Below are 27,728 nucleotides of genomic sequence, written 5' to 3'. Positions count from 1 at the left end.
CACAGAGGCTTCCCTCTCTGCTGAACAGTGTTAGAAAAGGACGCATACAGTTACTAAAAAGCTACTAAAAATATTAGGAAAACTCATCTCTGATGTAAAATTCACAGGAAATATTCTACCCAAAATTCATCCAAATATATTTAATACAGAGTTCCTACAGTTATGGGAAAATGGTTGGGAACTATTTCTCAAAAGATCTATCCTGGAATTTCCTCCAATGTCATTCTCAGTCTCCCATGTCCATAAATATATAATCATAATAAAGCAATATTGTTGTTCTTGTCTGGTGTTAGGGTTGGCAGCACAAATTGTCTGAATTTGATAAAAGTTGGCATGACATCACCTCCTAATAGCAACAACAGTCGAGCAGTGACCTGGGTTTTTCTCTAAACTAAACATAAGCAAAAATCATTTTCATAGATGATTTTGGAAGGCAATGATAAATGACCTATTTAGGTAGGTACTTCTTGGAAAATGTTTGTCAGCAGAAAGAGGATGTCAGATATCATCAGTCAGTATTGGTTCTGGATCACAACACAGGAACACAGAATTACTACTGACACGCAGAATTACTTGAAGACAATCAGCTACATATACAACTTATTCCAGCCTTCTGCACCATTATTACTTTCCAAGAGTTCCTCTGTTCCCAGCAGAATTGAAGAAAATCCACTCACAAGGAGCCGACTGTAAAAGTATCTCAGTTTCACTTTCACAATACACTAAAACTCAATCACACATCATGGCATCATGGGAACACAGGGAGGGTGGGCAGAGGATTAGATTGCAGACCCTAGACAAGACATCACCCCCATCACCATTCACCGCATTGGCTGGGCCTCTGAAGCCAGCACAAGGAAAGCACATGACTTCACCCTCTAGAGACACATTCAAACAGTTATCTCATCATTAGCAACTTCTCCTAAAACCAGGGGGAATAATTATGGCCAAAGTCAAGCGCGACTGAATTCTCCACCACTGTAGGTGTGCTGAGACTGGAGACTATTACGGAGAGTGTAAAAGCAGTTGTAAGTAGGCACCATCACCTTCTGGTTCCACTCAGTGGTGCAGGGGGGAGATTTAATTTTGATTAATGGTGGCAATTAAACAGATGAAAAGATGTGGACGCCTAATGAATCTATCAGCTTTTAGTCAGGAGTTTAGAGGGAGGCTATAAAACTGCTCCTGTAGCCTGACGTTCCTAATTTGATAACATAAATCACAAGTTATAGGCTTTAGTCCTGTTAAACCCTATTCAACAATAATGGCCAGCACAGAATGCTATCAGACCTCCTCAATTAGCCCGGGCGATGGGAGATACTAATCTGTAATAATTGCCATATGCTGACTTAATGGAGCCTGATGAGATCTTAATTTGTGTGCAAAGAAAAATCTGTTGAATAGTTGACAGTACAGTAAAGTGATATCATAGGGAAAATACACAACAGAGTCAATGTTTAACTCAATGTCACTGGCAATAACTTAGTGACTCACTGAACTGAAAAGCAGAGGAGTATCAATCTTCAGAATGGATTAACCCTTTCCCCAGGGTCTCCTGATGCAATGGGAAAATATCCTTACGTTTAGAAAACTGTGTCACAGACAGAGATCAGTCATTGTGTTTGTTCCATGTGTCTGCTTTTATTACCGCATGTGATCTCCTCCCCAGACAGACTCTGGGCCAGCTACAGGTCACCGCGTGGGGCCCCCCAATGCCAGAAGTTACCTCAGCTCCCTCTGAATCAGCCTACCAGGAGCACTTCATCAGAGTCATCAGCATAGTTAAAAAGTGATGTCAGCTAAACAGCCTCAGGAGTTTACACTGACTTGATACAATGTCATATAATTTGATTCAACTGAAGGTTCACTATTAGAGCCAGTGTATTTTTCCATGTGTGAACATCCTCCACGCTTATTGTCTGGTTTGCCGGCTATGCTGATGTGAGATGCAGCAAAACTATTATTCACATGATACCAAACTCCTGGTGTGCACTCCTGTCTTGTGCCTAAGTTAAAATACTCTCAACTTGGCATGGAGTTTACCCCTCATCAATGATGTCAGTAGTTAAAGGACACAGATGTGAACCTAAAACCTCCACCCTTTATGGTGTTTTTTCCTCCAGTAGCACAGCAACAGCTACATCTCAGGCCCACTTCATTCTCGAAGCAGTTTTCCCTGCAGTGATGCATCTGTAGAATAGAAGAAACTTTATTTTAATGATAGTCTTGTGAAGGCAAGTTCACTATTTTCTTTTATCATTTTAGGTCTTGCTGAGGAGTTTATTTTCATTGCTACTTAGATAGACAGCTAATGCTAGTCAGGCAGCTAATGCAAACATTAAAAGGCAAGCACTAAAAAATAGCCTTAAAAACCCTGCACACTGCTCAACAGCAGTAAACGGAAGAAGGGAAACTGTTAGTCACTTCCCCCACCAACATTTCCCAGTAGGTTTGGGGAGTCTGATGACTTGCCTATGCCTAACCTCCAGCCTGCTTGTTAATGCCTCCCCACTGCACTGTGTGGCGAGACGTGGTAAAAGAGGGGGGGGGATTTGTCCAACAACGCCACCTGGGGAATTGCACCCCAGGAAATTCACTCAACCCTGTAAGGGGAATACTATGAGGTCACACAGACTCGTTACACCTATATAGAGAGGACAAGAGACGGACTTCCAAAAATATAAATTATTTTATTTAACAATGGTTTACTAGAGGTAAAATGAACATATTCTTCACAACCTACGTGTCTGCTATACCACCATTCGTTAGGGGGGAAAATAAACAAAAATAGGAGCAGGGACAGCTCAGTGAGGCGGACAGACTAAAGAAACTTAAAAACACACAAAAACAATATTACAAACCAAACCACCACGTGCCACAGCAAACTTAAGGGAGGTGAGATGGGACCACCACCAGGGAGTCTGCCACGCACTACACCAGCTCCTGTCCAGGAAGAAAACACACAAAATTAGGTGGAGCGACACTCAAAGGTTGAACTATACGAATTATTAAAATGTCCTATTCTAAAAACACTCACACACAACATTCACACCCACATGCACACCAACAGAAAGAATACACATTAATTGTTTTAACCTATATAGAAATACTTAAAGAAAATTTACTTATATAAGAATAAACAAAATCAGAAATGTAACTAAATTAGAACTAAACAAAATAACCATCTGTAATTCAAAATAAAGAAACCAAAGAGCTTGCAAATTAACTGATTACCCAAAACAACTACATAAACAAGAAATAAATAAACCAAACAAACAAAGAAACACTAATAAGTCAGTTGCAGTGGGGCTTGAGTCTGGTGCTGCGTGAGAGCCACAACAGAAACTCAGGACATTAAGAAAAAGAAACTACGGTGTGGAAGACAGCGTGAAAACGGAGCGGCTGCACCAAGGCTGGAGGCAGCGGATGTTATGCGTAGGTGGCTGCGGTGGTCATCAATAGGCTGTGCAGTGGATCCACAGAGCGCAGGAGGAGAGACAGAACCGCTGCAAATTCAGCAGCTACAGCAGGACAGAGCAGAGGGCAACAGCTGTTAGCAAAGGGCTACTATAGTTAACCATGATTAACAACGAGCATGCTTACCGATAGAGAGAGCTTTACGCACTAAAAAAAACCAGTCCTCAACAACAGCAGAACGCGGACACCACTTCCTCCAGCTGCAACCCAACCAGTACGGCCAAAACTGAAAACAAAATCACGGCGGTTGTCGCACCATACTGTGCAATAAAGATGCAGTTAAAGCACACACGCTTACCTGGCGAAATCACACCGAACACCAACCAAACTGGAGCACGCCGACCCAGAGCCTTTCCAGGTGAATGCCAGGGAGAGAATGCGCCCCGGAGGAGCGCAGTAGTTAACCAGGTGCTGCCAATGCGCAATCAAGCACCGGTGATACTGATTAAGTGGGAGGGGGTGGAGCAGAGCAACACCCGACCTGCCACATTCCACCCCCGCTTTCTGCGTCGTCGCCCCGACGGCGAATTACACTTTGAAATATGCCAAACTAGGACCAAGGCCTAAACAGAACTGACTGCGAATTTACCACTGGCTGTGAAGGTTCAGGCACTACATTACCCCTAGTGCCAACAGACTGGGGAAGACGATGGACATTAGAGTGTTGACCGGCGGTGGAACGGCCGGTTCGACGCAAAACTGACTGAGGAGGAATGGACTGATCGCTAGAAGGAGGGGACACAGAGTGAAGATGTTCCGGTTCTGCAGTTGAGCCTGGACTAGGCTCAATACTGGCTGGTGTCCTCACAGCCAGCCCTGTATAACCGGGTTGAGCTGGTGCCTCAGTAGCAGAGGGTGGAACAGTGTCAGGGACCAACAACCATAGCTCACCACCTTCAGGTGAACCTGGGGGAGCTGCAGGCGCTGCCAAAGCTGATGGAAGCGGCGCCCTAGGGGGATGGGTACCAGACACGACCTGGGGCTTCAGCATGTCTCGGTGCACCTGCCGAGCCCTATGCAACTCTTCCACAGGAGCAATGGTGTAAACTGCCCCATTTCCGGGTGGGGCTTTCAGCACCTGGTAGAGAATGGAGCTCCATTTGTCGTGAAGCTTGTGTCGACCCCTAACACCAAGATCTCTGAGGTAGACGTGCTGGCCCACCTGCAAAGGAGCCTCTCGAACATGCTCGTCGTGTCGCTCTTTTCGTCGACCTGCAGCAGCCAAAAGCCTACCACGAGCATTCTCAAACGCCACCTTAAGCCTTGCCTGATGTTCAGTCATCCAGTCCTGTACTTCCCCTGGCTCAGCATCCCGGACTCGGCCCAAAAGGAAGTCCACAGGGAGCCTTGGTTCCCGACCGAACATCAAAAAGAAGGGAGACTCTCCTGTACTTTGATGTGGCGTAGTGTTATAACAAAACAACACTTGTGGGAGACAAGAAACCCAATCCCGCTTCCGGGAGACTGGCAGAGTCCGCAAGAGGTCATGGAGAGTTCTATTAAAACGTTCACACTGCCCGTTGCCGGCCGGATGGTAAGGAGTGGTTCGTGATTTAGCTACCTCATACAAGCGGCACAGTTGTTGGATCAGAGAACTCTCGAAGCTCCGACCCTGGTCAGAATGAATGCGATTTGGAACACCAAACCGAAAAAACCATTCGATCAGCAAGACACGAGCCACAGTTGCTGCCTGCTGATCTCGTGTTGGGACTGCCACCGTGTATTTACTGAACACATCGGTCATTACCAAGACATTCTCCAACCCGTTCCGTGAAGGTTCCAACAATGTGAAGTCAATGGCGACAATCTCGTTTGGCTGAGACGCCAGAACGTGGCCCATAAAACTATGGGGCACCGGCCCTGAATCTTTGGCCACTTGGCAACGCTCGCATGTCTGAACCCACTGCTTGATGTCAGCGGACATCCCTGGCCAGTAACAGCGTTGCCGCACCAATTCCATGGTGCGCTCAATACCCTGATGACCATGGTCTTGGTGCAACTGGGTCAGGATCTCCTCTTTAAGAACAGCAGGTAAGACAAGCTGGAAACACTCTTCTCCTCCATCCGACCGAAAAGTCCGGCGGTACAGTACGCCCTCCTGTTCGATCAGGCGGTCCCACTGTTTCAAGAGTGTCAAAGCAGCAGCAGGAAGTTGCTTCTTTTCTTCGAAAGTAGGCTTAGCCCACCTCTTCCAAAAGGGCAGAAAATTATCACACAAAAGAGGGTCCACCTCTTGCAAGGAACGAAGGTCCGCTGGAGAATGACTCCGGAAGACAGACACCATCGCCTGGGCAGCAGGTACCACTGAGGCGGAGACTGCAGCTGGCTGAGCAAATGATGGAACTGAAGTGCCAGGTAAGACATGTTCAGCTAAGCTAGACCCCGATAGATACTGGCGGGAGAGCGCATCAGCATTCCTGTTGATGCGCCCGGAGCGATACCTGATCTCAAAATCAAAGACAGCTAGTTGGGAGGCCCACCTCTGCTCTATGGCTCCCAACTTAGCTGAATTGAGGTAGCTCAACGGATTGTTGTCTGTAAAAACCACGCATTTGTGCCCCAACAAATACTCCCGGAACTTTTCTCCCATTGCCCACTTAAGCGCAAGGAACTCCAGCTTCATCGAACTGTAATTTTCCATGTTGCGTTCTGTGGGTCGAAGCCCTCTGCTCGCATATGCGACGGGTCGAATACCATTCTCAGTCTCCTGTGAAAGGACGGCCCCCAGGCCACTGTAAGAGGCATCAGTTTCCAAAATGAATGGACGTGAAAAATCGGCATAGGCCAACACTGGGGCTGAAACCAACTTCGCCTTTAAGGCTTCAAAACTTTGCTCGCACTGGGGTGTCCATGCAGAGCTCAGATCCTGCCCAGATCCTCGCTTGGACTTGGTACCTGCGAGTTTTGCCACCAACTGATGCAAAGGGGTCGCCAGCTTAGCGAACCCCTCCACAAACCGCCTGTAATAGCTGGCAAACCCCAAGAATGAGCGCAGCTCTGACACATGACGGGGCCGCTGCCATTTCGCCACTGCCTCAATCTTGGCAGGGTCTGTGGAAACTCCCTGATTGGAGATAATGTGCCCCAAATAACGAACCTCTTTTTGGAAAAAGGCACACTTTTCAAGTTTCACCTTCAAATTTTCTCTCTGCAGCCGACTGAGAACCACTTCGAGTCGCTGCAAGTGTTGTGAAATGGAAGAAGAAAAGACAACGATGTCGTCCAAGTACAAGAGCAAGGACTGGCACTGTTGATCCCCGAACATCCTTTGCATGAGTCTTTGAAAGGTGCTTGGCGCATTGCACAAGCCAAATGGCATCCGGTTCCATTCAAAGAGCCCGAAAGGTGTACAAAAGGCCGTCTTCGGCTTGTCCTGCTCTGCAACAGGGACCTGATTATAGCCACTTGCCAAGTCGAGAGTAGTAAACCAGCAAGCTCCGGCAAGTGAATCCAGACTCTCCTCAATACGAGGTAGAGGGAATGCGTCCTTCCGTGTTTTACTATTGAGTAGGCGGTAGTCGACACACATGCGGAGACTACGATCCTTTTTACGGACAAGGACGATAGGGGAAGCAAAAGGGCTATTGCTTTCCCGGATCACCTTGGCTTCAAGCAACTGATCAATGTGAGCTTTCACCTCCTCATACTCGGAGGGGGGGATTCTTCGGTACCGCTGTCTCACTGGAGCCTCATCAAGCAAGGGGATTTCGTGCGAAAGGAGGTTGGTACAACCCAAGTCACCTTCATGGTTTGAGAAAACTGACTGATACCTCTGCAGCAAAGCATGTACATCCATCTGTTCTTGTTCTTTCAAAGCAGACAGGTCTATGGTTTGGACCCCATCAGGTGCCACACCAGAGGCTGTCTGAGATGAGATCGAGGCTGTCGGGAGCTTCACTTCAGTCACACCAGTGGGTAAGCTGACAACCTGGGCCCCACTTAAAGTACCAAGACCAGTGCGCGGGTAAAGGAGAACATCAGTCGTCCCCACATTGACCACGGGGACATGAGCTGTACCACGGCTGACCTGGACAAGGCAAGGAGACACCAATAACCCTGCAGGTAGGCTGAACTCTGTTGGTTCGAACAGCACAGCCTGACCAGCCAGCTGTTCTGGACAAGTGGCGGCCACAAGCCTCATTACCCCACCAGGTATGCGTACCGCCCATCTACCGCGGACCCTGGCGAAACCCGTAAGGTTCCTCGGGGGTTCTGTGGTGGCCTGATGGCACCGTTGTAAAGCTTCAAGGACAGCTACTGGAGCTTGAACCACTGAGGGAGCATCAAAAAGAGCAGGACCATACACCTCAAAGAGTTCCCGATAACATCGACGGATGACGTTGCTCCCCAAAATCCCAGGGGCAACAGATGCAGCACCGGGAGGGTCTTTTACCACTAGGACCCCACAACCAGGGACCACCTTCCCACACAAGGTGACATCCAGCTCCAAATAGCCGATGTAAGGAATACAAAGACCGTTTGCGGCCCGCAGTTGCAGCCAATTACAAGACCGAAGGCGCTCTTGGCCCCATGGTGCGAAATGTTCGGCAAAGAAACTTTCAGGGATCGTGGACACCATGGACCCGCTGTCCAACAAGCACGGAACAGTGATCCCACCCATCAGGACATTAATATGTGGACAGGGCGCCATTATCCGACTGATGAGGTCTTGTTGTGAGCCTCCAGCCTCCCCATCTGAGCTTTGGCTCCTCAGCTCAGTGGGCGTCAGTTTTCCGGCTGGGGTGCAAAGCGTGAAGACCCAGCCACATTAGAAGACCGACCAGTGGCAGAACCAGTACGGGGATGAGGGGTAACCCGCTCCCCATCACAATCGCTGGCATAGTGACCTGGCTGTTGACACCTTCGGCAGATCACAGGGCCGTTGCGAGGAGGCCGTGATGGAAAGGGACGAGCCTGAAAAGAAGCCATGGCCCGAGTCAACTGGTCAAGCTGTTCCTGCTGACGCTTCAAGAGTGCCTTCACTTCACTCAACTCTGAATCATGGGGTGAGACAAGTGGGGTGGGGCGAGAACCACCCTGGACCCCATACTGGAGGCCATAGGCTGAGGGAAGAGAGTGGCTACGTTCCCTAGCACCCCTTGGAGACCCCTCCCTCTCCCATCTAATGGCCTCTCCACGTGTCTCGAGCAAAGAAGCAGTGGGATGGCGGCGAACATACTGCTTCAATTCCCTGCGAAGGGCACCATCGAGCACATGCTCTATGAACTGGTCACGAAGAAGAACATCAGCATTCGGCAAGGCACCTGGTGCAGACTGTTTAACACGTTCCATCAGGGCCATCAGGGCCAAAGAGAACTCTAACAGCGTCTCCCCTTCCTGCTGCTTTCGAGAGAAGAAAGATTGTTGCAGTGTTACATATGACTGAACACAGCCATAAAGCTCAGTCAAGATAGCCAAAACCTTGTCTGGGTCTTCCCTCTCCACACAGGGGCGATATTTAATCTCCTCTCTGGCTTCACCTTCTAGATGGTCAAAAATGAAAAAGGCCTGATCACGAACAGACAAGTGGCGTGCCCGCATACAGGCCTGCACTTCCTCTTTCCACTCCACTATGCCTATACCTGTTCTGCCATTAAACATGGTGCATCTGCGATCTCTAGGCATAACAACCAACCGTTCAGTGACTGTGGCGCTAGTACTTACAGCCGGAGGATTAGCACCTGAAGTGACAGAAGCGGGGTCCGCTCTGCTGGAACCGGCCTGAGAAGCATCCCTCACTCGAGACAGCTGCTCATTATCTGCTTTAAGCTGTGCCACCAGCTCTCTGAGCTGCTGCAGTTCCTCCTCCATGGCAAACCGCAGAGGCCACACCCACCGCTTTCAAAATGGAAACCTGCACCACTGGCAAGAACAAAAAGAGGAAGAAAAAAAAAAAAAAGATGCTGCCGCTCCGTCTTCACTGCTGCCCTAACACACCAACGTAACAACAAATTCACACTAACAGAAAAAAAAATGGAAGTCACGCCTCTGTCCTCTAACAGTGCATCCTGCCGACAACGCCAATTTGTGGCGAGACGTGGTAAAAGAGGGGGGGGATTTGTCCAACAACGCCACCTGGGGAATTGCACCCCAGGAAATTCACTCAACCCTGTAAGGGGAATACTATGAGGTCACACAGACTCGTTACACCTATATAGAGAGGACAAGAGACGGACTTCCAAAAATATAAATTATTTTATTTAACAATGGTTTACTAGAGGTAAAATGAACATATTCTTCACAACCTGCGTGTCTGCTATACCACCATTCGTTAGGGGGGAAAATAAACAAAAATAGGAGCAGGGACAGCTCAGTGAGGCGGACAGACTAAAGAAACTTAAAAACACACAAAAACAATATTACAAACCAAACCACCACGTGCCACAGCAAACTTAAGGGAGGTGAGATGGGACCACCACCAGGGAGTCTGCCACGCACTACACCAGCTCCTGTCCAGGAAGAAAACACACAAAATTAGGTGGAGCGACACTCAAAGGTTGAACTATACGAATTATTAAAATGTCCTATTCTAAAAACACTCACACACAACATTCACACCCACATGCACACCAACAGAAAGAATACACATTAATTGTTTTAACCTATATAGAAATACTTAAAGAAAATTTACTTATATAAGAATAAACAAAATCAGAAATGTAACTAAATTAGAACTAAACAAAATAACCATCTGTAATTCAAAATAAAGAAACCAAAGAGCTTGCAAATTAACTGATTACCCAAAACAACTACATAAACAAGAAATAAATAAACCAAACAAACAAAGAAACACTAATAAGTCAGTTGCAGTGGGGCTTGAGTCTGGTGCTGCGTGAGAGCCACAACAGAAACTCAGGACATTAAGAAAAAGAAACTACGGTGTGGAAGACAGCGTGAAAACGGAGCGGCTGCACCAAGGCTGGAGGCAGCGGATGTTATGCGTAGGTGGCTGCGGTGGTCATCAATAGGCTGTGCAGTGGATCCACAGAGCGCAGGAGGAGAGACAGAACCGCTGCAAATTCAGCAGCTACAGCAGGACAGAGCAGAGGGCAACAGCTGTTAGCAAAGGGCTACTATAGTTAACCATGATTAACAACGAGCATGCTTACCGATAGAGAGAGCTTTACGCACTAAAAAAAACCAGTCCTCAACAACAGCAGAACGCGGACACCACTTCCTCCAGCTGCAACCCAACCAGTACGGCCAAAACTGAAAACAAAATCACGGCGGTTGTCGCACCATACTGTGCAATAAAGATGCAGTTAAAGCACACACGCTTACCTGGCGAAATCACACCGAACACCAACCAAACTGGAGCACGCCGACCCAGAGCCTTTCCAGGTGAATGCCAGGGAGAGAATGCGCCCCGGAGGAGCGCAGTAGTTAACCAGGTGCTGCCAATGCGCAATCAAGCACCGGTGATACTGATTAAGTGGGAGGGGGTGGAGCAGAGCAACACCCGACCTGCCACAACTGCATGCCTCTCTCTGGACAGTTTATTATTATGACTACCTCTCGCACGTCATTAGCAGCAGTGACCTTTGAATTTTGCCCTGTAGATGTCAAAAGGGGGCATTGTGTCAGGGAGGTGATGTGTCCCCAGAAGGTGGACATTATGTCATAGTTTACGGCACGAGAAGCAAACGTGACGTCTAGAAATGTGTGTCTCTGTGAGCTTATAATACAGAGACCCCCAGCAGGGGCGAGCTGGAGGATTGCTGAGCAGCCAGCAATCAGAGTTTCAGGCCGGTGGAGGTTGTTCTTCGTCAGGCAACAGAGAGCCTTTGTGCTAAAGCCACAGTACTGACCTCTCGGTTCTGTGGTATGCCACAGAAATGCAGGAAATCATGTGGCATTAACATGAGGTGAGTTCACCCCCCTGCCACTCACTGTATGTTTATAGAGAGCGATGTGCCATGTCACCGCATTTTAGTTCCACTGTTATCATAAATCACCCCAATACCAATATTTTTCTCATTCGAACTTGTGTACATTAAAGCCAATAACAGTACAGTTGGACTGATGCTGTGAATGTTAGACATTTTCTGCCAATATCTTCATGAGCTCAGCTCTGTTCTTAGTAGTTAAAAAGCTGCTGAAACAGCATTTAGGTAAGCATGTCAGGCTAAAGCTGTTTTCTATTAAAAAATCTAATTAAATTCTTTTATGTGGATCGGCGCCTCCTTTGGGCAAGGTAAACCATCTAATCTAATCAACTGTAAGGAAATGGATTTATTAAAACCATTGTTTTCACGTAGCTGTAATTAAAGCTGCTGCAATCCATATTTTCTATATTAACAAAGGATTATGTGTATTATGAAAGAAGCTGCTGGTGGTGATGAACCCACAGGGGATTATCTAACTCTGTAGGTCTATTTTGAGCACTTTTCAGATTATTGTTTTATGGTTTTGGTTCCTTCTCACCACTCTTATCAGCGATATTTCTGACTGCAGCAAACAGCTGTTTTCAGCAAAAAGCCCTAACAACCCACTGCACTAAAAAAAGATTAAGAACACTCAGGGGCCAATGTAATATTTTAGGTGTTGCATTCATATCACATTGTACTTTAGTGTTGCAGACAGTGTGACCAAACACATTTTAAATCAAATGATCTCAAGCAAATGGCCACACCTTGAACTTGGTGCCTTTGGGCCTGAAGGGTCAGAGAAACCAGACCATTCTCTGCTTTCCCTGGTTGGTCATGTAACCTGTCTTAAATGTCCATCTGCTGTCACTGTAGTCTGTTTCTTCTCTTCACCCTCCCCATCTATGGCTCCCCAGAGGATCTCTGGAATTACTGCAGTTTATGGGGTCACACCCCTATGAATTGATTTTAATAGATGGGGTCAGTGTCAAAGATCATTCAGTTACTGAAATAAACATCAGTAGAGGTGTGGTGTCTTCCCTTCCCTGATGTTTCTCTGCACTGGAGTAAATGTCATTAGGCAAAACTGCAGCGACTTTACAACAGCAATAAAAAAGCTTCCGGAAGGGGCCACTCATACAGAACTGCCATACCGCTCCAGGTTTGAGAGAGAAAAGGTGAAAAAGGAACTTTTAACTTGGTTGACTCGCTAAATCTGTGCCAGTAATTTGTTCAACATAACTTCAGATTCATCAGTCTGTGATACATGTACACTGAAAGATGCTCAGTCACAGAGTTTTATTTAAATATGAGTAAAAAAGGGCAGGAAGCCAACATGACGCATGACAACACATGACGCTTTTACTACTGGAGCCGCCGGCATTTGTTTAGTCAGGTAAGTTGCCATAGCCACTGAGCTCCTAAATTAATTTTCTGACAGAAAAGTAATCAAAATACTCAGTTTGTGTAAATAACAGTGGCAGAGTCCGTGCTGTCACCAGAAGGTCACAGGTTTGATAACCGGCATTTCTACTTTAATGGTCATGTTGAGATGCTCCCATTCTGTGCTAACACCCACCTTTCAAACAGCAGTACATGGAAATAATAACTATCATTATCATTTGTGCCTCGTAGTTGCACCTTGTAAACCACGAGTCAGATCCAGGTGCTCGTAGAGCACCAGTCTTTGAACGTGAATGATCAAAGCCTCAGAGGAGGGCCTAACTCTATCATTCAGCTTCTTCCTTCTACATAACCCGGCACAGTACCTGTCTTCAAACATCTGTCTGGAGCATGCATGAGGGGGAACATTATACAAAAGAGGAACATTTGACCCCCCAAAAAATTCATTGAAGATGAGATGCAACTTTGAGGTGAACCACTAAGTTACAAGCCACGTAACCAATAATAATAACCAGATCTAATAATAAAGTATTGGGATGAGATCAAATGCTCATAGTCAAATCTGTTACAGTGACAAATAAAACTGATATTGAACAAAGTGAAATGTAACAAAAAGCTTAAAATAATTTCCTACATAATAAAATTAAGGCACAAAATAAGTGTGGATAGCTACAGTGTGTGAGTTTTTGCTTTTTTGTCAGATGACAAACTATTCTCAGATGTGCTGCACATAAAACATATTAATATATCTATCTTGGTCCATATTACTTGTCACATTATTGTAAACTCAGGAGGACTTTTGTCAGGATTCCGTAGGCCTAATGATGTTGACAATTGTTTTATAAGATGACGTTGACCAGATCGGTCAGTTGTGGAGCAGCAAAACAAAACATGCTTATATACAGATTATGTGTGTATATTGATAGAAGTAGAAGCTAGTTCGGGCATAGCCCAGATGAGCAATATAATACAGTGAAACATAGGGATTAATCCCACTCATACAGACCATAACAAAAAAATGCAATTCAATGGAAAAGCAGTTACAGACTGAAAGGCAGGTAAAGGAAGTTGTGAGGACAAAGAGGGAAAAGTTTGCGACTCATTTTCCTGCTTCAATGAAGACATGTATCTTAATTTTTCAAATAGGTTACACACATCTGCAGGACATTAAACACACAGCCATGCCACTGGAGGGCCACAGCAAGAAGGCCAAGAGTAAATTACATGACTTCAGCCACCAAACATGATTTACATCCCTCTACATGCAACAGGCATTCATTTCACAGCAACATCTGTGTAACAGTCTATTCAAAGCTGAGCTGGGCTCATAAATTGAAGGTTCAGTACAAAATGTGTGACAGTAAGAACCATACAGTGGATTTCTTTTTCAAAGAGATATTTTTTTGTTTTGCGCCACAAATTATTGAATGGAGAAAACTCTTTTCCTTATGCCACTGCAGCACTATCAGTGGTATGCAGCCTCTTAAGAAAACAGTAGCCGTTGACAAGGGAAACACGGCCCTGGTGAGAGAGGCCCCACTGCTTCAGAGGATACAGCTTCCAGCAAAGAAAATAAAGCCTCCTGTAAGTGCAGACCATTTAGAGACATACAGACACAAGACTCATGGAAGCCAACCACATGGCAATCTGAAAGGGATGAATGTTCTAAAGGGTTATAAAACTGTCCAAAGAATAGGGGCTTTAACAGCACAGCCACAACATAGATTATGTACATTATGGGTTTAAGAACATATTGAGAACAGCAAAGTGGTTCAGAATAAAGATCCCTTGTCTTTAAAGCAAAAAAAAGAGGGACCTGGGTTGAATTAGTGCAATGTAATTGATTGTAAAGTCACTTATTTAATGTGTAAGGTAAATGTAATTGAGTCTGCACCTTCACAGAAAATCTATATCACACTAGGGTAACCTTTATTTCTATTCTACCACAGGGTTAGTCTAGATAAAATACATTAAAGCTGCAGTAATCAATATTTGGCAGCACGGTGCAGTGATTAGCACTATCGCCTCACTGCACAAAGGTTCTGAGTTCAAACCAAGGTTTGTGACTAGGACTGGGGTCGTTTTGTGAGGAGCTCCCTGTGTCTGTGTGGGATCTCTCTGGATAATCACGGTTTCTCCCACAGTCCTTCCTGTTCTCTTATATTCCTTACTGAAGTCCCACTGACAAGGGCCATGAAAGTAAACTTTCTATTTTTCTTCAAAAATGGCTGGGCCTGACATGAAGCCTGAGCAGCACTGCTTTGTATAGCCAGAGGAACATACTTTGGCTCCCATTCAGCAGCCTGACTGGAAGTTCATGGTCACCCATGAAAGAGAGGTGCTGCAATATGGATACTCCTATGACATCAATCTCCAAGGTTGGCACTAAAGTAAGGACTGGGAGGAAGCAGAGGGCCCAGGAGGCAATGCACCACACAAAATCACAACTGTGGCACCATGTTCTGGTTGTATCAGTGGCATTTGGACATACAGGGCTCAGAACTTGTTACAAACTTGCAGCCAGAGGGGCTTTGTTGTAAGCAACATAGTCCAGCATGAGATATGAGCAGGCATGGGGGAAGTTTACTCACTGGGGATGCAGCAGCAAGGTCAGAGAGCAGTCAAAGAGGACCACTTGAACACATCATCAGCTGCTGCCAGAAGGCTCTGGAGGAGGGATGCTATTGCTGGCGTCACAGTCAGGTCCTGAAGCAGTAGCAGATTCCATCTGCATGGGGATTAGCCAAGCCAAACAACAGTTCCCAGCAATCCGGGCCATTGCATTTATCAAGAGAGGGGAGAGACCACAGGCTCCACCAAGAGTGTCAGGCAGAATCCATCACCGCACAGGATTGGCAACTGAAAGTGAACTTTGGTAAGCATCTCAAATGACCAGAAACTGATCACAGTGACCACACTAAGGTTCAGACATGATCCTGATGGGTGAAACATCAAGACAAATGGTAATGGTGCGGTGACTGTTTGCTGGAAAGACTAAGTGGAGGAGGTCTACTAGAAGAAGAACACCAAATATGAGGACCTGGTTGGTAAGTGCCAGAAGAAAGGATGGCAGGATGATAGCAATGCATCTGTATTGAGGTGGGCTGCTGAGCTTTTGCTGGCTTGTCTTTCTACAGGGGTCCCTGGATGAGTTACAGTATAGTGTGTTGTAAAATGTATGAAATAACCAGATCATAATCCATAATCTAGAAGCACTTCCTCTGAAGTTAGGGGCTGAATACCTATTCTTTACAACTATTGATTCTCTGTTGCTTTTTACAGAGAGGTGCTTTCACAAATGCCCTATTAATTTTTTTAGTGTTGCAAAGCATACCTGAAACTTTTCTTTGTTCAAGAAGGACTTGGCTGGTATCCGCTTGTCAAATTCAATCAAGCCCTCAGTAGAAGGGCAAGGCCATAATCACATTTGAGCTCATTTGAGCGTGACATGGGTTTTATTAGAGGAAATCATAGATCTATATTCTAAAGATGCATTATAGTTACATCACATCAAGGTTCAGGCAATTATGACCATTATAAGTCCAACATTTTTAAGTGACTCAAAATTTTATGAATAGTGTCATTTTGATTCAAAAGTACTCTCAAAAAGGACTGAATGATGAACTTCTATGTTAAGTTATAAAAAAAAATCTAAAAGGTTTTGATGACTAGTTGATAAATGATACAAGGTCTGTGCCAAAACCCACAATAGACAATATAAGGATTGATTTTAAGACTTTACTTGCCCTTCTCAGCATGGACCCACAATGTATATCTGAACTGCTGCCCCTTGACCAACCAGTGCGCTAACTAACTGTTCCCACTTCATACTTGAAGCCTATAGGTGAGTGTTTAGGGTTCCTTGTCATATTTTACCAAAAGGCCTTCTTAGGCCCTTGTTGACAATCTCAAAAATCCATTCTCAACCCATTTACTAATGCTAATATACTAATGCTATGAATATTGCAGATGTGTAAAAGAAATACATAACAATAAATACTTTATTTATTGCTGTTCTTACTTTTTTACCCCATCAAATAGAGACTATCAATGTGCAGAAAAGAAAATATTTCCATTTGACTAAGAAACATGTGCTTCATCCAAGGCCAATCCTTTTTTAACAGAAGCAGCACAAATCAAAAACATCCAACCCTTCATTTCTTTTAATTTATCTGTTAGGGTTTCCTGATGTAAAGAAAACAGTACATGACTTAAAAGTCAATGTCTTTACCACCCACACTGCACCCATGATTACAAAGCTCTTATAAATGTAGTATTTGGAGGAATATTGTCACATTTCTGACAAAATATGGTACGTTGTAAGCTATCAGTGCCAAACACTCTGGAGAACTTTCCTTGTTATAAATGAAAAATTGCTTCTACGGAGTGTCTTCAGACAGCTGCTTTATCATCCCAATTCCCGAGAGATAGGATGCCTATATCCAACACTAACCAACTTCCATCTCCGAAACTCATCTTTCACCATCACTATGTTGCCCAGAACAACACAGCCTGGAGAAATAATGACTTTTGGAAAGGCCCAATACTACCTGTGGTATCTTACTTAGTAAATACTTAGAAACGTGGTCGATAGATGTGTTCTCTGGGGAGTCACCCTGTCAGAGATATTTCACAGTCCATAACTCTGCTGCCCACGGAGGTGAACCCTAAAATGACCCTAGTGTAAATGTCACCATCTGCTTCAACAGGCCAGCCACATGCTTCCATCTCAAGGTCTTCACATGATGACAGTATATAATGCAATATATATTGCAGGCTATTAACATCTGAAGTTATTGTGGATGTTTTTATTGAAAGGGGACTATAGCTACAGTGGCAGACAAGGGCAAACTTACCTGTCACGGCAGTAGCCGATGTCTTGAGCAGCTGCCACTGCCTTGGCGGTGTCTGGGGCCGCTGCCACTGACCTGCCACAGCAACTGCTGCTGTTATGGGCATCTGTTTTTAATTTTTATTTCATAAAACAGTTGTCATTGTTGTATTAGACTTGATGGAAGTAATGTGATTTCTACATTAATTTGCATTTATTTAATTAATCTCTCAACATCTGTCTCAACCACTGCCGCTGTGTGGGGCAGCTGCCACTGCCTTGGCGGTGTCTGGGGCAGCTGCCACTGCCCTGCCACAGCAACTGCTGCTGTGTGGTGCATTGACATGCGTGGGAAAGCTGCCAATTATGTAGAAATCACATAATGGAAATGCTACTGCAAGCGAGTCAAAAACAACTCTGATGACTGTTTTACAAAATAAAAAATAAAAACCAATGCCCATAACAGCAGCAGTTGCTGTGGCAGGTCAGTAGCAGCTGCCCCAGAACCTGGCACATGCCGTGGCAGGTCAGCGGCAGCTGCGTCAGACACCAGCAGCTGCCCCAGAAGTGCCACCACCAGCTGCCGCTGCCAAGAGTTGAGCCAGCCTTTTCTCCAAAAGTTAGCCAACTTTCTTCTGGGCATCACACTCATGTTTTAAAGAGGGACTGGGCCCCACTGGGCTGGTCCATCCCTCAAGGTGGGTCTTCCTAGTGGCCTGGAGCGTTTCTGTTTTGTTGAGTGAATTTGCAGTGTTTCTCTCTCGCATTTGTTTTGTGGGTTTGCATGTTTTTGCTTCTGCTTCGTTTCTGTGATTGCAGCATTTTTCTGTTGCATTTGTTTTATGTGTTTGTGTGCTTTTGGTTTTGCATCATTCCTGTGTTTGCAGCGTTTGGCCGTTTGCGGCGCGTTGCCCTTGTCGGCCACCGTATATAGCACTATGAATGCACGCATTTTTTTGTCTAGGTGAGTAAATTGTGTAAGTGGTAGAGCTATGCTGCCCCACACCGTGCCACAAAATATTATAAGAAGAAGAAACCCAAGAAGGGAAGAAGATCTGATAAATCTCATCCAACCATCTCACCCTGCATCCAGATGTTAAGAAACGCTTGTTTGCACAGTGTTTTTGGAAAAGGTAATTCATAAGGGAACCTAGGAAGCTTGTTCAACATTCCCGATGGTGTTGCTATGACACCAGGAATAGACGGTTTAGCTAAGTCCGACCTCCTGTCATCTGTAGTTTGTTCCATTCCCACTGGCCACTGACTGCGTACATCTGTTTCAAAGTGTGCATCTGTGCGTATTTGCAAGAACTAATGAAGGATATTATGAGAATGTGTTTACTCACCACATCAGCAGGGGGAAGCAGAACCAGAACCATGAGACCAAGTCTGGAAGTGAGCTCAGGCCACCAGAATGTGGGTTACACTGTTAAAACACCACATGAAAGGAGCTCCTCTGGGTTCTGTGGGAATCCATGATTTTTTCCTGCATTATAGGAGTTTTCCAGCCATGGGCCCCTTGTTAATCACGGGTTAAAGAGTTGCTGAGTGATACAGGAACATGGAAAATCAGCTACTGTTCATTTAACTGTATGTTCACGTTCCTCTGTAGACATTAGGATCTAGGAAGGATCAGACTGAAAAAATGTATAGATGACAGACAGGCCTGAGGTAAGGATGACTCACTCACTGGTGTTTAAATGATGTGTGCCTACTTGATCTGTCAGCCAAGATTAACTTGTTTAATGTTGACCCAGAGCTAAGCTGCAAATTACCTGATGTGCCTCTGGTGAGTCAGAGCTAAAAAGAAGGTGAACACTTACAGCTTTTCCATCTTAGCTGGAAAGAACTGTGCTTTGGGTTAACAGACATATCAAGGTTTAGTTCAAAGTAAGGGCAGATGGGGGAGCGTTCAGAAGCAGCCCTGCAACTCAGCAGGTAACTCTTCACCGTAATGATGAACAACACAGCAGGAAGAAAGTCTGAGGACCCAGCGGCATCTCCTGAATGCCATTTACTATTTCCACTGAGTAGTAAAACAGCTGCTGACCCAAAGACAAACAGACCAGAGAACACAGTGTGCAGTGTGTCTTCTCCTGTCTGGTGAAGAGTGATCTAAGACAAATATAAAATGCATAGTCCAGTATATTTCTGCCAAGACAGATACCCAGGGGAGTGGGGTCGGAGTGAGATAGTAAAATTCAATACATATACCCTCTAAAAACTTCTACAAAATAACTTTGTTAATAGCCAGACTTTCACTGCAGATAAACTGTTTTGATACAAATTTCATTGTAGGTCTATTTATTGTTATAAAGCTGTTCTGTAATAAGAGTGTCACTATGTTTTCTCTCAGGGGAAGTGTGCCCATATTTTGACAAGAGCTGATGGGTGACATACTCTCAGCTGGGCTGCGTTTGGTTTTGATTACAATCAGGAAAAAATGGCACTGTGTCAGCTCACAAAGATCATGTCATATTACAGATAAACAGTACGCTAAAATATATTTCTGAAAACATTTAAAGAGAAAAACAGTCAATGTAATAACAGAATCTTGATTCATATTTGATTAGCTTCCTAGTTTGACAGTTTGATCCCAGAATGCCCAAACCAAATACAATTATAGCCACCAAAGATTATCCTACATGCTTAGAAGGGGAAGGTGGGGTAAGAGGTGTGGCCCAGTGTGGACTAATGGATAAGGCATCAGCCTCCAGAGCTGGGGATTGTGGGTTCATCTGCCACTTTGGTCATGTGAATCTCATATGGATGATTGTGTGATTAATAGTAATTTATAAAGGTGTCTGCATATGTGAAAATACTATAGTACACATAGTCCAAATAGTAACTCCCTCTGTGATATACTGGTCTCTCTTAAATTAATATGTAATAAAGCATTGTGACTATCTATGACAGTATTTGTACCTTAATTGTATCCCTTTTTTGTAAGTCACTTTGGATAAAGGCATCAGCAACTAAAGTGACTAAATGTAGATGTAAAGAGGTATTCAATTGGTTGCAACTGAATCTATCCATCCATCCATACAGTATCCATGCATCCATGGTAGTTAACAAGTATGCCTACATTATTTAAAAGTTAATTCAAGAATTAACAATTACAATTTATCACAGCGAGGCAGGTCGGTGAGCTGAGAGACCCAGACACCACGCCTGACAGGCTGGCCAAAATTTAGTAACTTGAAAAATTGCACCAACGGATCGGAGGGCCAGACCGACTGCTGCTCCAATTAGGATCCTCCAGTGGTAGAGATCCCCTGGACTGTGGATTCTACTACACTATCAGCTTCTCATGTTGTGATTACAAAATCCTCACTGAGGTATTATACATCGCAGAGAAGCAGTGATACTATGGCAAGCCCAGTCAATATTTAAACAGTATCTATAAAAGCGATTCTAGATATCGACAACTGTTTTTTGACTAGTCACATATCCATAATGTAATTTTGACTAGGAGCAATTCTAATTAAAGATATCTACAATTTGTTTTTTACTAGTGAAAATGTTGATTTGATATCAACACTTTATTTCTTACTATACCTTGGTAATGTTTTTTTAATACACATAAACTCTAATTATTTTATACTGAACAGACAGTGCAGCCTTTCATCATTTCAGTCATCAGTCAACCAAATAACATTACGTATCGCTATATGCAGACAACCTCTTACTGTACATATCAAACCCAGCAGAATCAATTTCCAACCTCATCAAGCGGCAACCTGTATGGCTATGAAGTGAAGCCAATGCGGAAGTGCCAAAAACTGCAGTTCCCCAAATGGCCACTTGAGGCTGGCTATAAAACGAGTCAATCTCCATAGGTCCCCATGTTTAATTTCCCCGTTCATGACAACTGTACTGAGGGTGAATTTTTATAGAACTCACCAGCTCAAATTATATTAAAACTTCGAGTTATGCAGAACTAAGAGGGTTTTTGCTTTTATTAACAGGTGTGCAGGGGCTTGTTCAAGATGGTGGCGACCACACTGAGCTTCACAACAGTTCCTCAGAAGCCTGTGGGTGATGTCACGGATACTACTATTATATACACATTACAACAGTTTGGGAAGCTATAGGGCCACAAATAACACTTTCTTTTTTTCCCTATAAATTAAATGTCAACAGCAAACACGAAGTCAAACTGTTGTTAGTTCTTATATGTACTTCAAATGAAAACCAGCTTACTAACCAAGTCCTGTGTTAGAATTGAAGTGCTATATCACTGCCTTCATCTTGAGCAACTCCACCCTGTAAATAAAAAGAGCATATTAAAGAGCCATTGCATCTCGGTGGAACTTGTGGTTGTATTTCTGCCCCTGCATGGATGATGGAGTCACATCCTTGTCCGGCAGTGTAAATTAACACAGCAGGGAGATTCCTCAGTGGCCACCCACTGTTTACTTCTGAGATGAAAAATGGCTGCTTGTGTACCTAACTAAGGAAACACAAGAGTCCTCTTTGTAGACCTCACCAACACTGGGCTTCTGACAGTAGTTTGGAAACTAATTCAGGGGATGTGGTTAAAATGATATCATTGAGAGAAAAAAAAGGATGAAGGCTGCTACCCACGATGCCTGATCGTGCTGGGTTGTAGTGATCATGCTGAGGAGGTAAGAAGGGGGAGGGCAGGAAGACGGATAGATGTATGAATGGGAAAAAAATGTGTGCAACATTAATCATTCTTCTCACCTCACTATATTCTTTCCCTTTGTATCTGTAATTATACATGGGTATAGTGAATCACTGATTATTGCAGTGGGTGTATCAACAAATAAAAAAAACACTAGAAGAACAACAGTTCTGGTAATTATATATGAAAGTGATGAGGTTTAGAAAAGAAAATAAACTTTATGGTATATTATTATCGCTCTTATCTGAATTGGTGTTTCAGTGAATACTGAGACAAGTCTGCCCCCTACAGCAACATGATACAAATCTCACCCTGGGACACAGCACAGAGGCACATAATGTCTTTTCTCATCAGTTTGATAACTCAACAAAGACATAGTGAACAAACTTTCAGGGTTAATTAATGAGGATTCATTCTCCCAACTATAATTTAAACGTTATTTAATGTGTGAATACTGGAGCAGTGCAGTTTGTGTCCATATACTAGTACCAGATGTCAGATGATAACAAACAGATAACAACTACACTCTATTCAGTTAACTTGTATTAAGAATTTTGTCTTTGGCAAATAAAAATGTTATTCCACGTTGTGGTATATGAATGGCACAAATACAGTGAGTGTGTCCAGGTCATGTGCTCCTCATATGAACACCATATCCTGGTTTTAGAAACCTGGATAAGCATTTATCCCTGTTTTGGGAAACTTGGTAATAAATGAAGTAGTGCGATAGAAGTTGAGATGTTGTTGCATGTAATCACCTCATCCAGGTACTGTAAATCAGGAAAACAAAACATATTATGTGATGTAATGTATTAATGATCAGCAAGCCAAAATAAATTGCATTATAGCTTGTTTTCCATTACTATGATTGGAGAAAAACCCAGCAGAGTTTAGACAATATGTGTTTATTCTAAACTGCTTGGTCAGTACGATTTTGAAACTTGTAACAGGATATGAATAACCAGTTTTCTCTGGTTCCATGGAAACATCATATCCCAACTCAAAACTAAGATACTAATGTGCATGAAAACGTATTAAATGACGTCTACATCATTATCTCACCATTCTGCTCCCAATCTGTGGTATGAGTGGGCAGTTTGAGCCCTTACATCAAAGGATAATTGCAGTTTATTATGACTTTGGTCTTATTTTGTAGTTTTGGTTATGATTTCTATTGATTATGATGTAACATTATACTTACCAAAGGAATTGCCGAGATCTGGTAATGTGGCCACATCACCACATTAAGGTCAAACAGGGTATGAAACATGAAGAGTCAGACAATCATGCATCATGTGTGGGAACAGAATGGGTTAGCCAGATTAACTTTTTTAATACTATTTTTCTTTTTTGAACACTGCTGTTTGCAGGAGGTACAGTGATGAGGTAGTCTATCTATGTGTCGCTCTATAAGTCTAGTAACTGTAAAATGATGATGGTAAAACAAAGTCAACTTTCTTTTACTACTATTCATACATGTAAGCCTACAACTAACAGATTTAGTACTAGTAATTTTGTTTCATTACACTTCCAAGTAATGTTATGTCTCTGTAATTATACATGGGTATAGTGAATTGGACCTGGGGACAGGCATTCAGAAGAACTACATAGAAATCTTCTCACTGATGGTCTCGTTTGCTTATGTAGGTCATATAGAAGAATCAGTATAAAACTCAGACTGTCATAACTAGTTAAAAATTCCTTGTAGCGTCTTTAAAAATGAGTGCTCCAAAATACTAATTTTAACTTTTAATTTTACTGTTTGCCCTCATTTTCTCCTCCACATAATTCAACTAACCTGGGATTTGTTTTCAACCTGACAATGGAAAAAGACCTAAATCACACTATATCTGAATTATCCTTCGACATAATGACAGGTAGCAACTTAAAGGTTGATGTTTCTTATTGTCAACCAAGCAAACAGCGAATGTATCCTATTAACAAATATTGTATATGTATCAAAAGCCTGATAGAGTTATTCTCCCTCTGTGCCATAGAGCTCCATTGTTGTGCAGAAAATATTAGAAACACATCAATGAGTATCAGTTTATTATGACTCAATCCCACATCGTCCTGCAGCTAGAAATAGTCCCCAACAAATGCACTATTTCACCCTGTGGCATTTATTAAAAACTACAGTGCCCTTCTGCAGAAATATGAGTATAAATATATAATTTTCTACTCGCTCTATCCATACTATATTACCAGTAATTTCTTGCCTTTGAGCAGTACTTTCATAATGATAGTGATGAAATAACAAAAGATAACAAAAGCCTGCTTTGCCCTTGGGTTGGTATAGGGATTTACAGCTGAGCATGTCCCACAATCCCTGTGGGTATATAGAGGAAATTTTAACTTTGTATTAATCCACATATTAGACCACATATCCTGGTTAAGCATACTGACTGCAGAAGGCATTAGTAAGATTCTAATTGCTTGCACTGTGTGATTATGTTGGTTAGTGATGCTCTACCACACACTGAACACTTGACAAAGTCAATTCCAGCACCATGTCCAGTCAAGTTATGGTCAAGGCCAGATCCAAAGGAGGTTGAGACTATGTCAGGACTAAAAATATCAAGTCGAGTCCACAATGAGAAGTTTCTTTAGGGTCAACAGAAGTGTACCTACAGCGGCACAATTCTAAACTGTTTAAGATCCAACAAATTGATGCAGAGAACTTTTAACACTGTGTGTTGCAGTTGTGTTTAGCCAGACTAGGAAATATAAAATTTCACATTGTCCAGAACTTTTGTACCAAAACTGCATCAGCCTCAGCTATATCATTGAAAAATGACATAAAATGTTTGCATGCTAAGAAGTTCAAGATGATGACAGTGGTTAACATTTACCTGCTGAACACAGATAAAGCACAAATGTACCTAAATAGAGTCAGCTGACTGAGCTGCTAGCATGGCTGTAGCCTTGTTAAGACCAGGATAAATATGAGTCAATGCAGAAAAAGGCAATTCTAAGACCCCTAAAACAGTAGTTTGGACACCGGACTCAGGTACTGAGCCTTGTCTTAGGAAGGAATGCCCTTGACACAAGCTAATTTGTGTAACATGGCAAAACTTCTACCTGTTCTATATGACCAAATTCAAACCCTCATAGCGAGGGATACTGACCCCTTTGTTTTTTCTCTCTCAGTGAATCACAGGTCTAAATTAGATATATTTAACTTATACTTATACATAACTGCCAAGCACAGTAAAAACACACTGGCATTGGCAATGAAGTCTGCGTTGAAAAAAGGATCACCATTCCAGAGCTATACTCACTCCAAATTTCAACAAGTGCGCCTTTATTCTTTTAACGAGGTCTACACTCACATAGAATGCCTTTCTTAATTCTCTCTCCAGCTTGAGTGGTTTAACGCAGCATATAAACCGCATTGGGGAGAAGTGGGAGTGAATATCTCACAAAGATCAGTCTGTATGGACAACCATAGCCTCATTCATAGAACAGGCAGGTAATATTTCCCTCATCCTCAAGACAAACTCACCGTATCCCTGAGTGCCTGTCACTGATCATTTCCTCTGTCCTGACGGTGCTGGCTACTCCACATGATCTTTTTTCTTTGAAGCTGTGCATTTAATACTGTTTCCTACCTGGCCAAGAAGAAACCAAAAAAGAAGTCTTTGTAAAAAGCTACGTTAAACCGAAGATTCTTTCCATCCCACGGAAAATAAGCATGGCAATGATATTTATTTGAGGAGCTCTGCATTCATGTTCAAAGATTTTCATTGTTCCTCTTGTAGAGTTTCATAAACCTGAACCTGCTTTGTACGTATCGTCTTATGTCTTTTCTTTACTTAAAGTATTAATATATAAACATATAACAGTGACAGAGAACATCTACATAAATCATCCAACACATTATTTGTGAAAAGATGTCATTTCCATTCATACCGACAGCCACAATATATGATTTACTGTTTGATCTTCAATTACACGCGCAGGAGGAAGTCGGTCTGTCAGTGGCACACACACAGATCTTTACCAGATGTGTTTAAGACATTAGCTCGTAGGAGGATCCAGAGGATTGACTAACAACCGCTGGTAGCAGGATGACGTAATGAGGAGCCAGGGATGCATATCAATTACTAAACAACGTTAGTCCTCGGCATCTTGAATGAGGTCATGAAGACATTAACGTGTGAGTAGATCTGTGTCAGCATTCTGAGCGATCAGTGGTAAAATGAAGCTTTAAGAGCTAAGCATGAAATAAAGGACCCTCTGCTACAGAATATATTTGTAGAATATGAAGTTAAACTTTCATTGTTGCTGTACATTACTGAAACAAATGTTGAGAACGATTCTAAAAGCCGGGCTGATCCTCCAGTGTACAGCTTCTTACATCAGTGGTCGCTGTTGAACGTGGTTAAGTTTTATCTCAAGATAAATTAAGTGAAGCCAAAGATAGATTTGAGTAAAACACAGCCCAGTATTACTAACACAACGATCCCCAATCACAACAGTAAACTGGGTTCAAATACTGAGCACTGTAACTAGTACCAATATGTGTATTGAGACTGTAATGATCCAGCAGTTTGCTCTTCCTCAGGAAGATGAATTCGTTAGTGGTGGATAAATAAGTATATTCACTCAAGTACTGTACTACATTACAGTATAATATGTGGAATAGTAGAATATGTTTTATAAAACAGTTGTATGATTTTGAGATTAAATTATAGAATTGGGGTCCTTTGTTCCCTAACAATCTTCTCACATGGTTTCATTAAAAATGACTGAATAAGCAATTTGTAGGAGAGATTTGTTTTTTCTCCACAGATTGATTTGGTGACGCTCAAGTTTATGAATCACTGGACTAAACTAATAACTGTGCATTAATTAAAGCTTAAGCTACAACAGTAACCTTCTGCTTACACACTGATGCATCAGTAACAATCTATTAATGTTATATGGAATCTTATATTGGTCACAGGAGCTATTTTACTGCAAATATTATTTACTTTTTAATACTTGCTGATAACATTTTAGCACTTTTACTTGTAATGGTGTATTTTCACATTGTTGTACTGCTACCTTCTTCCACCAGTGTGACCTTATGTTTTGAACCTGTTCTTCCCAATTGCACTGTGGCTGGTTTTGGCTGGTAAATAAAAAAGGCTCCTGGACATTTAGGCTACAGTAAAAGAGTTGTTGGGTAAGGGTTAACTGATTCTTAACTTCCTTGATTACCAACATCTCTTGACTTCACTTCTACAGGACGTTCAAAACAGAAACAAAATTTTTATTTCTGAACCTATCCATACTTTGCCCTGTCCTTTCCTTCTGCGACATGTCAAAATAGTGTCTGAAATGACAAAACTCTGACATGCTGCTGCTCTGTGAGGCACATGGGAGAAGTTTGCCTTCAGAGCCTCCTGCCTTTCTTTTTTTCATAAACCTAACCGCATAGTTTTGGTGCCTAACAGAACCAAGTAGGAAGACCTGAAGGAAAACTCCTCCAATGTGTCCTGCATGTGTAAGTGTTTGC

The 27,728-nt window shown here is 43.1% G+C and overlaps 1 protein-coding gene and 1 long non-coding RNA gene across 3 annotated transcripts; both read right to left on the bottom strand.

The window, feature by feature from the left end:
* Positions 1-2,529: 2,529 nt before the first annotated feature.
* On the bottom strand, positions 2,530-10,943 carry LOC109140232 (uncharacterized). Its single transcript, XR_003462270.1, has 3 exons — positions 10,759-10,943; positions 9,142-10,686; positions 2,530-2,943 (listed from the first exon to the last, which is right to left on the bottom strand). It is a non-coding gene; the product is annotated as an uncharacterized LOC109140232 (long non-coding RNA).
* On the bottom strand, positions 2,943-8,150 carry LOC109140921 (retrovirus-related Pol polyprotein from transposon 412). 2 transcript variants are annotated; one of them, XM_027277799.1, is made up of 3 exons: positions 3,776-8,150; positions 3,604-3,703; positions 2,943-3,521 (listed from the first exon to the last, which is right to left on the bottom strand). In XM_027277799.1, exon 1 carries the CDS (start codon positions 8,126-8,128, stop codon positions 4,028-4,030), a length of 4,101 nt encoding a protein of 1,366 aa, XP_027133600.1. In that variant the 5' UTR covers positions 8,129-8,150; the 3' UTR covers positions 2,943-3,521; positions 3,604-3,703; positions 3,776-4,027. The 2 variants fall into 2 exon arrangements, with proteins under 2 accessions (XP_027133600.1, XP_027133599.1); XM_027277798.1 differs by having other exon boundaries at positions 2,943-3,703.
* Positions 10,944-27,728: the final 16,785 nt, after the last annotated feature.

Source organism: Larimichthys crocea, chromosome III, assembly GCF_000972845.2.
Source record: "Larimichthys crocea isolate SSNF chromosome III, L_crocea_2.0, whole genome shotgun sequence".
Classification (NCBI taxonomy): domain Eukaryota; kingdom Metazoa; phylum Chordata; class Actinopteri; family Sciaenidae; genus Larimichthys; species Larimichthys crocea.
This window is presented reverse-complemented; position numbering and strand designations above follow the sequence as displayed.